Source organism: Cyprinus carpio, chromosome A2 (assembly GCF_018340385.1).
Source record: "Cyprinus carpio isolate SPL01 chromosome A2, ASM1834038v1, whole genome shotgun sequence".
NCBI lineage: Eukaryota > Metazoa > Chordata > Actinopteri > Cypriniformes > Cyprinidae > Cyprinus > Cyprinus carpio.
Genome location: NC_056573.1, coordinates 9,314,806 through 9,328,451, shown reverse-complemented (window position 1 = coordinate 9,328,451; position 13,646 = coordinate 9,314,806). Strand labels below are relative to the sequence as shown.

The 13,646-nt window shown below is 40.2% G+C and overlaps 1 protein-coding gene across 2 annotated transcripts in view; it reads right to left on the bottom strand.

The window, feature by feature from the left end:
* Positions 1-1,316: 1,316 nt before the first annotated feature.
* LOC109080107 (guanine nucleotide exchange factor VAV3-like) overlaps positions 1,317-13,646 on the bottom strand; it is a 59,608-nt gene continuing 47,278 nt past the window's right edge. Inside the window, exons 24-28 of one of the 2 annotated variants that reach the window (XM_042771725.1) lie at positions 13,497-13,584; positions 11,864-11,972; positions 4,364-4,444; positions 3,923-4,071; positions 1,317-2,167 (exon numbers count right to left, since the gene is read on the bottom strand). In XM_042771725.1, the coding sequence (XP_042627659.1) occupies positions 2,126-2,167; positions 3,923-4,071; positions 4,364-4,444; positions 11,864-11,972; positions 13,497-13,584 (469 nt within the window). In that variant the 3' untranslated portion in view covers positions 1,317-2,125. The remainder of the gene's footprint in view (positions 2,168-3,922; positions 4,072-4,363; positions 4,445-11,863; positions 11,973-13,496; positions 13,585-13,646) is intronic. The other variant, XM_042771732.1, reaches the window with a different exon arrangement.

Here is a 13,646-nt window from a genome sequence, read left to right as displayed (position 1 = left end):
ACCATGTAGACCCAATATAGAGCCAAGGCCATGTAAATGTAATGTAAACCTGGCCATAACTTGATTTGGAACTGCAACATAATACATGGTTTAAACATTTACCATCAGAAGTTTATTGTTGCCATGAGAACTACATTTGCTTGAATATGTCTCACTAAAATATCAGAACTAAGAAAAAACAAACATTCAAGGAAAAAAAAACATCTAAATAATGCCACTGTAATTGGTAAAGAAATTTAATCAAAGTAGTACAAATTAGTTTCATGGCAAGTAAGATACGCATTTATATCCAGTAAATTCTCATAACATCGTCAAACATGGCAAAATTTCAATTTGGACTCTGTATACTGCTTTACAAAATTCACTTGCTAAACAGTGTGAAACAAGTGACAATTTACACTTATTCTGAAGAAAGCCAGACAACCTGAATGCATAGAAGGTGCTTTAACAAGTATAACAGTGAAATTTCTGTAAATATCTGTACTAAGAAAACAATATGACCTAGATTTTAGCAAATAAACTAGCTTGTAACAAATGTGTGTCCATTTTGAGAGCAGCATCTTTTACAAAAAACTGTTACAAAAAAAGTTTTAAACAAGTTCATCTTGTCCTCTGCCAAATTCAAGGGGAGCTGATATATACATCACAGTGCAAAATTCCTATTCTATATCAGTGCTTTTTAATCTTGTTTTTCATTAAAAACATCTACAAATCCTTATAACAAGATAAACATACCTGAGAAGTAACATGTCACACAATATATCTTAAACACACTACCGTTCAAAGGTTTGGTGTCGGTAGGATTGTTAAAAAGTTTTGGAAGTCTGTTATGCTCACCATGCTGCATTTGTTTAATCAACAGTAAAACAGTAATATTGTGCAATATTATTAAAATTAAACAACCATTGGGATGCAAAGCTGAATTTTCAGTCTTTACTTCAGTCTTTAATGTCACATGATCCTTTGGAAATCATTGTTTCATGCTGATTTGCTGCTCAACAAACATTTCTTATTATTATCAATATTGAAAACAGCTTCATATTTTTGTGGAAACTGCAATATTTCTTTCAGGATTCTTGAATAGTAAGTTAAATAAAACAGCATTTATTTGAACAAATCTTTTGTAACATTATATAGTAAATGTCTTTACTGTCAATCAAATTAATGTGTCCCCAATGAATAAAAATATTAATTTCTTTAAAAAAGAAAATATTCTGACCCCAAATTTTTGAACGGTAGTGTATTTTGTTTTTTCCATTGGCAGATTTTTTTTTGTAACAGGCATAAACCTCGCTGAATATTTTTTGCAGTGTCAGGGACCCTTAGAGCACCAAACACCACAGCATTAACAAGTCGTTCCATTGCATGACAAGAGAAGAAATGGACTTCAGTCCAAAATCAGTGCCAACATTCTGCTTGGGAGCACTTGAAGTTCAGAAACAGACAGAGCAATGACTGATCACAGGGCAGTGCATTAGGCTGGCTAAGATGGATATCGCACTGAACGGCAGGCCTCCTGTCACTGCGTAGCGCTGCTAAGTGTTATCAGGGCTGAAGAGGAGGAGGAAGGGAGGAAGGCTTTGTGACAGCACGTTGCTCTGTGTCGCCCCAGCTTTGCAGAGTCAGACGGGTGAATGAAATCATCAATTATAACACAAGGTGAGCTGAAACACCGCGTAAAGGTTGCCGAGTGGAGGGGGAAAATGGCCAGCTCAGGGCTTTTCTCTCTGCGTGCTACTCCTGAGTTTATGGGAGGTCCGGCACAGCTCAGAAATGGAGTTTAAATTTTAAACAGGCAGAAAGAGGGGGGCCCCAGGCACCTGTGTGAAGATTTCAGGAGGTGGCAGGGTGAGAGAGAGGAAAAGAGTAAGAGAAAGAGATGTCTGGACTGAATGTGGAGCAGCGAGGGACATTCATAACTAATTAAACAGTCAAAGCCGACGGGGCCTCAGATGCATCACGCTGCAGGTCTCAATCACAGCCCAGCGGATCCCATTAGAGAAGGCTGATAATTGCTGTGTTTGTGGTGCTTCGCTCAAATAAGGGTGCATTGTTCACCGTTCCGTCAACAAGTGGCAGTGGCCTATCACTGTGACAGCATTGAGAGGATAACTTCCTGCACTGGTCATTCCTCTTCCTCCACATAAGTTGAAGGGAACAATCCCACCTGTAATATAAACAGCATCAGTAAACATTACTAAAGACTAAAGGAGCGTATCTCTTCATCTCCGTGTCTAGTTTGAGAGCTCTTGTGGGTCAGATCTGATAATGGCATGTGCAGAAGAATAATTAAGAGTCATTCTGTCATCTTCTGTCATCACCTCCAGTTAATCATGTCTCTCTTAAATGCACTTGAGTATATGAAATGAAGAAAAGTGAATATAATAAGGCTCGAGGAAAGATTCAGGTGTCTTAGAGAGTCGAGATGAGCTATATTGCATAGAAATGTGGGGTTAAAGTCTAATCTCAAATGTCAATCACAGTGTCACACCTCTATATTGCTATGTCATTTGCTTGTGTCCTAACCAAATTTCAAGTGCTTTTGGAACTAATATATGTTTTAAAAAGTTTCTTACTTTGAATATGAGTACCACTGATAAAAATAAATATAAAAAAATATAGCATGTGTAAATCAATAGGACCTAAAACACACTGTCTTCGGGGATTCATGATCATATTCATTAATCTTAAAATTAGTTAAAATATAATTTCTATTATTTTTATTATATAATTATAAAATAAAAATATGTACGTAACTGTTATACATTATATACATGAAAGTTGGGGTTGGTAAGATTTTTTGAACGTTTTAAAAGAAGTCTTTCTCATCTATGATGTATTTATTTGATCAAAAACACAGTCAAATAGTAATATTGCAAAATATGTAAATAACTGTTTTCTATTTTAATATATTTAACATTTTTATTTATTCCTGTGATGGTAAAGCTGAATTTTCAAGTCTTCAGTGTTACATGATCTTTCAGAAATCATTATAAAATGCTGAGCTGGTGCTTAAGAAACATTTCTTATTATAATCAATGATGAAAACAGTTGTGTTGCCTTATATTTTTGTGAAAACCATGATAAATTTTTAAAGACAGTTATCAATTTAATGCATCCTTGCTTAATAAAAGTATTAATTCCTCTAAAAACTCTTACTGACTTTTGAATAGTAGTGTAAATATAATAAAAAAAATAAATAACAAAAAATTTTTACACACTACAAAATTGACATTGTGATACTAGCACGGGAAAAAAATATGGCATGTCAAAATATATGCAATGTAAATGTAGACTAATAGATTACTAGAAAAATATTCATATCATATATCATATATCATATATTATACTCTTACTGTGTAACTGTACATTGATATTTTTGTCATGGTGGAGCCCTTGCTTACACATTACATCTGCACTCTATTAGAAAACCCTCACTAATTTCAGATACTCAGTGATTTGATTCGTAATTGTCCATCTCACAGTAAAATTAAAATGCTAATTTTTAGTAAACTTGAAGCTAAAGTTCAGGTAACTGTAAATGTCTATCTAATTAGTAAAATTTAAATGTATGCTCTGCAAATCCATTAAAATAATTTACAACAACTGCAAACAACTAAATTATTATTGTATATAATAGTCATATACAGGCATGAGCAACAACAATAATGTGCATTGTTCTGATCTACTATCCTAACATAATATACATGTAACATATTTATTCTTAATCATAATATGGCTATTTTCTATTAATATTGAAGACTTTATGCTTAATATGTAGCTCTGCTTGACACATTTTGTATCAGAGGGTCCCTGCTCCATGTCTCTATTGCCTAAGGGGTCCTTGCCCTGAAAAACTTTGAAGACCCCTGCTCTAGAGAGCTTCACACGAATAAAGGTGCAGAAAATTGTTTTTCCTCACCCGGCCATTGACTTCACCTTTCCACCATCCATTGGTACTCTTGGTATAGATCTTCACCAGGTCGCCCACCCGCAGAGAGAGTTCCCGTGTATCTCTGGAGCCGAAATCATATCGTGCCAGTGCAATGCCAAGCACTCTCGGGGTCAAAACTGTGGAAGAAGGGGAACAAAAACAAGTTGTTAAAAAAAAGACAAGAATGAGAGACACCAATGTTGTCACAAGACATGCCAAGTAGGACAATGTGAATGTGCAACAAGATGATTGGAGACTTGGTGTGAAAATGGCACAAATGGCATTTTTACACACAAAATGTCGATCCACTCTCTCCACAGCTCTCAGAAAGCACACATACACTACAAAATGAGCTAAAGCAAACACAGGGAGGAGAGACTGAGATGGCTGCAGGGGGAAATGAATGAGACAGGTGGCTGATAGCTGTACCTGACCAGAAGGGTGAGGGAGAGGGAGGAACAAAACTGTAGCTGGTGGGACTCAAAACATGAAGCCCACACAGCACTGGAGCTAGGATCCAAGCCGAGGCAGAGCAAAGAAAATAAGAACACAAAAACCCAGAGATCTTAACAGAGACATTTTCAACAAGACAAACATAAATAATCTTATGTAAAGAACTCCACGCAGCCCTGGGTGAATCAGCACTCTCCTTGAAATATATCTTGAGATTCATACAAGAAGATGATTGGAGAATGTCTCAATCAACATAAAATAAAGTCAGTAAGGTCCATTATTTTCGACGAGGGCTCAATATTGCCAAAAATATATTATTCAATAATTAATTTCATACCATTAATGGGGAAGGAAATGCATTCCACATGTTTCTTAGACCTCAAGAATGAATGTAAACATAACTCTACAAGTAAACTAAACTAAAATGAATTAATAAAACATTAACAATTTAATCAATCTTTCAAAATGCAATCAATATGCTAATTTGGTGCTCAAGAAACATTTCTTATCAATGTTGAAAACAGCTTTGCAGCTCAGTATTTTTGTGGTAAATGTTATGAATTTTTTCTTTTTTTTTTATAAAAGAACAGCATTTATTTGAAGTAAGAATATTTTGCATTGCTATAAATGCATTTACTGTAATTTTTGATCAAGTTAATGCATCTTACAAAATGTAACAATTAACAACAAAACATTTAAGCATTTAAAAAAAATTCTCAACTTAAATGTAAACAACTTTTTCTCAACTTTCAGTAAACAACTTGTATACTGAATAAATTAAAATATGCACACAAATATATTGGTTGTATGATATTTCTTAAAAGATTAATAATAATAAATAATCAATGTGAGATTAAAGTTTATTGTCGTTACCATGGATTTATTTTTTCAGATAAATATGGATATCCATTTATTGCACAGCCGTATTTTGGACGCCATTGACTTATATGAACAAAAACACATTCCTCAAAATATCTTCTTTCATGTTCCACAGAAGAAAGTCATGCAAGTTTGGAATGACATAAAGGTGAATAAAAGACTGAATAAAATTTAGACTACTTACTACTTACATACTACATTATTTGGGCAGACACAGCTAGAATGCAGTTTAAAAAAAAACAAAAAAAAAAACACTTCATACAGGTTGGAAATTACATGGGCATCCCATTCCTATGAGTGTCGAGATTTGTTTGTTTTTTTCACCATTTTCTCTAGGTGTTCTCATAGCTTTTGGCAAGAACACGCGAGTGTGTGCTCCTGGCCCTGTCACTGACGCAGCTGTGAAAGCGTTCATACAGAGCGTGAGTCCTGTTACCATCTGAACACCCATCTGATCATCCAGGACTTTCTAACATGTAAACTAGCAAACGTCAAATCCACAATATGTTTGCCTGCCTGCTTTGCATCTCCTTTGGGGATAACAAAGCAGTAGGCAATGAGCCACCTACTTTTTCCTGTGACACTGTCACTCAGAAATCACCTGCAGAAATCATTCAGCCAATTACACTTTCGATATCTACTGTATAGTCAGAATTTAAACCAATGCGATATCTTTCTAGTAAATAGCATTCCTCACATTAGCTTATCAAACACAACCCTGATATCTCCCTTTGTGTTCAACATGTTTACCAAACACTCGATGCCTGCAGACGTGTCAGCGCCCACACGTCAAATGATCTGTCGGCGTATTTGTGTGTGTTTTGGTTTGGGGCACATCAGCGAGAGTACTGTCCCAGCATGCATCGAGGGCCCGGATTTTCTGCTGAGGTTTGTAAAAGGATGCATCACTGAGAGTGGCACTCGAACATGAAAACCTCTAACAAGTCGAGGATACTGAAGAAAAAAGGACAAAGAGAACAGCAAAATCCCCAATTCGCAATCCCCACTATCAACCGAGTCGCACTCATTCGCTAAGCCTTTTTCTACGTGATACATCTCTCTCTGTTCAGTAAAGCTGACTTTGTGTCTCCACTAGTTGCCCTTTCATTTCTCAGTGCAGGGACTGTTTTTCTCTTAGCTGCGCGAGAGAAAAGCAGTCAAGACACAGGTGAGGGGGAGCTTAGCATCCATCATTGCTTTTTCCTGTAACTTAAAGCAAACTGTCATGTCATGTCAGAGAAATTGCTGGTGCAACTTGTGCGCAGTGCCAGTGTCTTGTTAACCGAGTCCTCTCTCTCGCCGCGTCGCCTGCAGCAGCAGCTGCAGAGCCAGACACAAACAGCCATTTTCCTGCTGGTAAGTGCCGAGTGCGTACAACCCGCTTTGCAGCATCTGTCTGTCTCTTTGAGGAGCCATCTTGGGCAATGAGAGCTGAAGTAAACACAAACTTTATACACTGTGAAAGCAACACATGCATAGGCACACTTTACTTTTCATCCACCCTTTATATTTAATCAAAAGTGTCAGGAAGCATAAGCAAGTCACCAGCTAAAACACATCTTGAGAGCAAGATATGCCTCCTGGCATTAAAAGAGGACCTGTCCGAAGAACCATTCACACTGACGGTGATTTTAATCGCTCAAGGTCGACAAGGTCATTGTACTGCTGGCAGCTAGTAGACATTCCTGCTGCTGGATGTCCTAGTGTTACTGCACAACTGGCTATAACTCTTCAAACCGTATTGTAAGTGCAAATTAACATGTCTTTCTATTTTGGCAACAAATCAGTTTTGCCATAAACTCACATTCTGCAGGGGGGACGTTTTTCTTTTTATGTTTAGATATAAATTACAGCAGGGCATACAGTAATTCATCATATCATATCAGTGGCAGTAGTTAAGTATTTGTACTTGTATTTGCATCTGTACTTTATCTGAATGTTTTTATTTTTGCAAACCCTTACTTTTATTTCATTACATTTCAAAGCATGGTATCACAATTTTTACTTCACTACATTTTATAAACAGTTATGTGATAGCAATGTCCTTTTTGTGATTCTTTTCTTTGAACATGTTGGATAAGTTTGCAAACCACAGTAAATGATTCATTTGTTATTTGGAATGATCTGATTGCAGCTTTACTTACATTTACATTTAGTCATTTAGCAGATGCTTTTATCCAAAATGTATTATTATTTTATTATTTTACTTCAGTTAACAACTCACTGAATCAATGATCCGGTCAAAGCGAGTCTACCTGTCTGACTCAAAATGAGCCAAGAACCAGGAGATCCTCAGAGCTTGCATTTCTGTTACTAACAGAAAGGGGTGCTGGACAAATCGTGTTAAACAAAATAAACTTCATTTCCATTGGTGATAGCTAGATTCGTCTAAACTCCAATTCCAAGTCCCGAGTCCAAGTACCCCAAGACTGCAGGCAAATCTGATTTTTTTTCTCAAATCAGATCTTTTCAGGCTGACTGTCCACACTATTAATTGCAAGAGATCAAATCCAATTTGTGTGTCCAGACATAACCAACTTTTCTGAATGAGTTGCTTTGGTAAAGACACAGGTAGTCGAGTCAAGTCAAGTCAAGTCTGCTTTATTGTCAATTCTTCCACATTTACAGTACATACATACAGAGAATCGAAATTGCGTTACTCTCAGACCCCCGGTGCATACAGATAACACTAACAGTAGAGCCTAAAAATCTAGATCAAATATAAAATATAAGATAAAACTATACAATAAGGGAATGTAAAAAAAGACATAATAGAAAAAATAAAATAAAAATAAGGTTAAATAAAAGCAGCGCAAGGCACATGGCAGATAGAGTGCAAACCAGTGAACAAACAGTGCAGATAAAAAGATTTTTAGTGCATAAAAATAGCTTATTCAGTCTGATTAAAAGTGACAAAGGGCTCAGAGCAGTTATTTTATTAAACTGACTGATGAGGAGGTAGAATGATGTCAGATCCATGGTGAATGAGGTAGTGAGCAGACCACTGCTGCACAAAGTGACTGGTGCATGACATTCGTATGTTAGAGGGAGGGGGGGTGGAAGGACCTGGGGATGTGGGACCTGGGGGGGGGGGTTCATAGTTCAGTGGTGCCTGAGGCAGAAGAGGGACGGGGGGGTAAGTTCGGGAGCGAGTTCAGCTTCCTGACAGCCGCTGTCCTTCAGTCTGCTGGTCCTGGCCTGGAGACTCCGCAGTCTCCTCCCTGATGGCAGCAGACTGAAGAAGCTGTGTGACGGGTGAGTGGGATCACCTGCAATGCAGAGGGCTTTTCGAGTGAGACGGGTTCCATAAAATGTCCTGTAGGGAGGGGAGAGAGACACCAATGATCTTCTCAGCTGCTCTCACTATGCGGTGCAGAGTCTTCCGGCAGGACGCGTTGCAGGCGCCATACCACACAGTGATGCAGCTGGTCAGAATGCTCTCGATGGTGCCTCTGTAGAAGGAGTACATGATGGGGGGTGGGGCTCTGGCTCTCCTCAGTTTGCGGAGGAAGTAGAGACACTGCTGTGATTTCTTGCCAGTGCTGCGGTGTTGTCGGTCCAGGAGAGGTCCTCTGTGATGTGCACACCCAGGAACTTGGTGCTGCTCACTCTCTCCACAGTCGCACCGTTGATGGTCAGAGGAACATGCTGAGTGTGCGCTCTCCTGAAGTCCACAACAATCTCCTTCGTCTTCTCCACGTTCAGAGAGAGATTGTTGTCACTGCACCACCCGGCCAGGCGGCTCACCTCGCTCCTGTAGTTTGTCTCATCTCTGTTGCTAATGAGACCCACCACAGTCGTGTCATCCGCAAACTTAATAAAGAGCTTGGAGTTGTGTGACGGTGTGCAGTCGTGGGTCAGCAGAGTGAAGAGGATGGGGCTCAGCACACATCCTTGGGGGCCCCAGTGTTCAGTGTGATGGTGCTGGATGTGTTGCTGCTGACACGTACTGCCTGAGGTCTTCCAGTCAGAAAGTCCAACAGCCAGTTGCACAGCGAAGTGTTGAGCCCCAGCTCGACCAGTTTGTGAATGAGCTGTTAAGGGATGATTGTGTTGAATGCTGAACTGAAGTCTATGAACAGCAATCTGACGTATGAGTCTTTTTCCTCTAGATGTGTGAGTGCTGAGTGGAGGGTAGCTGAGATGGCATCATCGGTCGACCGTTGGACCGATATGCAAACTGGAATGGGTCCAGGGAGGGGGGGAGGCCAGACTTGATGTGGTGCATGACTAGCCGTTCGAAGCACTTCATGAGGATGGGAGTAAGTGCAACAGGACGGTAGTCATTGAAGCATGATGGAGATGGCTTCTTCGGGACTGGAATGATGGTGGTAGCTTTGAAGCATGTGGGAACAACAGCTTGACTAAGTGAGATGTTGAAAATGTCTGTGAAGACATCAGTGAGTTCTGCTGCACAGTCTCTCAGTACACGCCCAGGAATGTTGTCAGGACCCGGAGCTTTGCGTGCATTGATCCTGCTGAAGGATCTCCTCACGCTGTCTGGGGTCAGCATCATCACCTGGTCACTGGGAGGAGCTGGAGTCTTCTGTGCAGTGGAGCTGTTTTGTGCCTCAAAGCGAGCGAAGAAGGTGTTCAGCTCGTTCAGCAGAGAGATGAGGCTGTCACAGGTCCGCTGTGGGGGCTTGTAGTCCGTAATGGTCTGTATCCCCTGCCACAGGCTCCGAGTGTCTCTGCTGTCGCGGAATTGATGGGCTATCCTCCTGGAGTACTGTCTCTTAGCCTCTCTGATGCCGCGGGATAGGTTGGCCCTGGCTGTTCTCAGGCCCCCCTCGTCTCCAGCTCTGAAGGCAGCGTTCCGCGTCTCCAGGAGTCTGTAGACTTCCCCTGTCATCCATGGCTTCTGGTTGGCCCGGACAGTAATGGTTTTTGAGACTGTTACATCCTCAATACACTTGGTGATGTAGGCAGTGACAGTCTCCGAGTACTCCTGGAGGTCAGTGGAGTTATTATAAGTGGCAGCCTGCTTAAACATATTCCAGTCAGTTGTATCAAAGCAGTCCTGAAGAGCCTCAGACGATCCTTCTGGCCACACTTGAACCTGTTTCTGAACTGGTTTGGCGACTTTAACGAGCGGTCTGTATGCAGGCATTAGCATGACAGTGATGTGGTCTGAGACACCGAGGTGGGGGAGGGGGAGGGCTTTGTAAGCTCCTCTCTGTGTGGTGTAAACAAAGTCTAAAATGTTTTTACCTCTTGTTGGAAAGTTAATGTGTTGGTGTATTTTAGGAAACACACTCTTTAAGTCAGCATGGTTGAAATCCCCAGCTATGATGAGAAAAGCATCGGGGTGTGCTGTCTGTCTGCTGCTCACTGATGTGCTGGTACAGATCATTTAGTGCATCGTTCCTGTTGCTGTTGTTCGGGGGAATGTAAACCGAAACGAGCAGTATGGCAGTATATTCCCTCGGCAGATAGAACGGCCGGCACTTAATAATCATAAACTCCACCAGGGGTGAGCAGTGTTTGCAGATCACAACAGCATCGCGGCACCACGCGTCATTGATGTAAACACAAAGCCCGCCGCCGCGGGTTTTTCCTCCCGCGACGCGAGCTCTGTCTGTCTGCTCGATAGCACGTCAGCTGGTCGAGCTGAATGGCGCAGTCCGGAACGCTGTCGCTGAGCCATGTTTCCGTGAATACAAACACACAACAGTCTCTTACAGTCCTCTGAGTTGAACGTAGTAATCGGATGTAGTCCAGTTTATTGTCCAAAGAGCGTACGTTAGCCAGTACGACGGTGGGGATAGATGGCTTGTGTGGGTTAGCCGTTAGCCTAGCCCGGATACCTCCGCGCTTACCCCTCTTCTGCTTCCTCTCACGCCGCTTGTGGCGCCTCCGCTGTGGGCGAGATGCAGTAGTGGGGGTCGGTGATGATGTAGGCCTCCGGAGCAGTTCGAGATCTCGCAGCAGTTTTGCGTTGCGCGGAGTTTAACTCTAAAAATGCGGCTCTGCCGACATCCAGCAGAAACTCACGACTGTATGCGCGCTTAAAGACAGATAGACGCGATGACGACGTACAAAAACACTGCGACTCACAAGACAAAAAACACGAAAACACCGTTCTGTCGGGACAGAGAGAAGCCGCTGCGTGTGGACGCGCCGCCATCTTTTCTTTATTTCTTTAGATAGTCGAGTCATGGTGCAGAACTCCTCTGTCGCACAAGAAAAAACTCAGAAATGGAGGATACTGTTATATATTTTTATGTTCCTTGCTGTAGTCACAGCCAGCTTTGGCATTGTTTGAATACTGTATGAATACTTCTGGCATGTCTGTCATCGGTTTTGATGTTATTGTTGTGTGTAACATTAAGAGTGATGCAAAAGACATTTGAAATCTGATTTGAGCAGCCAAAGCATCCAGACTGAGATGCCTCTGTAAAAATCTGATTGGAATTGCACTTCAAACCTCCTCCATATGTGGTTTGAATAAAATTTGAAAAAAATCTGATTTCATGTGTTGTTTGCTGTTTTCAAAAACCCATCTGGATAATATCTAAATGTGCAAAAAAATCTGATTTTTGCTAAAAGTCTTAACAAGGCCTAAGAGTGAATCTAAAAAAGGTGTATGATACTCACCAGCAGGTCTGAATCCACTACCAAGTTCCTTATAGGGCACCTGCAGAGTGGTGTCCAGAGTACGGAAACCCTCTTTCAGAGAGTGCTGTTTGTAATACTCAACCAGTCCCTGGACAGAAAAAAATCACAAGTTTAAAAGCTTATTTCAGGGTTTCCCAAAATGTTTTGCCAGATGAACTTCTTTGACCTAAAATATTCACTTAAAGTCCCCCTGTAATTTTAAGTTAATATTTCAATTATTTAAATACACATTCACATATTCACAGTTTTCATTTTTGTTGCTTAATGGTTAAATCAAATGCAGGCAAACAAACAAAATATACCATCTTTTTAGTAAGTGCTTCATTTTGATTATTTATTTTCACAAGTTTGCATATTATCAGATTGAGTGAATAGTATGCATTTTTGGCGTGCTGTCCAAGAAGAGGGCTCCGAGCTCGGAATATAGCCCTAACCCAAAGAACTCCCCATATCCCCAAGCTGGGACAAGAATAGTTAGGAATGAGGAGGGGTGCCAGAAAAACTGTCGTGGGACAGAGGTAAGTTGGCTATATATAAATATATATATTTACTATCATGCTAATTAAGTTTATTATCTGAAAGTGCTCCACCTGTGCTAAATTAGTTGATTATCTCAATGTACTCATGGATGAAAGATCAATTAATTTTACATTTTTATGAGTTCTGTCAGAACCACTATCAGCAAAAGATGATTAACAATATATAGTTTGGATTGGCGATATGGTTCTGTTCTGGGCAAGAACTCCCTGTGCATCCATGCAACCACAATTGATAAGAACATTGCCCTTACCCAATAACCCAACGAGTATGTTGCCAACACCCACTTAAGCATAACCTAATGAGCATGTTGCCAATACCTGAAAAGCTTAAGACAAGTATGCAGGAGTTATCACGCTCAACAACATGTGTCTAAATAACAACCCACCAGCTTTAAGACAAGCATATTTCCAACAAAAACCAGATAGCCTTAAGCATGTTCCCAATACAACTACTAACTTATACTTATAGGTAGACGTGAATCAGCTTTTGCGAGCTTGACTAACGTGACCTGCCAGAACTAACACTATGCTTGATTTAATTCAGTATTTCCTTTCCAACAATTGCAGTGGGGAAACCCTGACTTACTTTATCTTAGTGAAAAACTACAATTGCTTACAGATGCTCACACATACAAAAACATACATACATTGTTTTATGGATGTGCACCATGGTAATACCATGTATTCTTTGACACTGGAGTACCATGATATATGAATTAATAATTACTCAGTACTATTTTATACATTAAAGCTTTCCTTATTACATGTTGTCACCACAGTTGTCTATATCTTATTAGGGAACCTTAGCATTTTATAACCATCTAGAAGAAAATGTAACAAGATTGCAGTAATATTGATGACTCTGATTAATAGCTGGACTCACATTATTAATTATGCTAATGAAATACAGAAATATGCAGATCAGCACATGTTCTAGTTTTTCGTTAAAAAAAAGCTCAGGTCTCTGCAGCACAGCTAGTGACACTAAATTATAGCACCCTACATATGTATTCATACGGTGATGATAAATAAAGCAAATGATGTTGAAGACCAATGCTCTCAAACCCACTTACTAATACAGTCTTGAACGTCCTGCTTTCAGCAATGTAGAAACAGCCCTCCCTGGTGAGGATCTTAATGTGCTTTACATCATTGTTGTACCTGCAGATGGCAGAGAATTTCTGTAACCATACCAAGATTGTCAATATTTCAACAATGTCAGC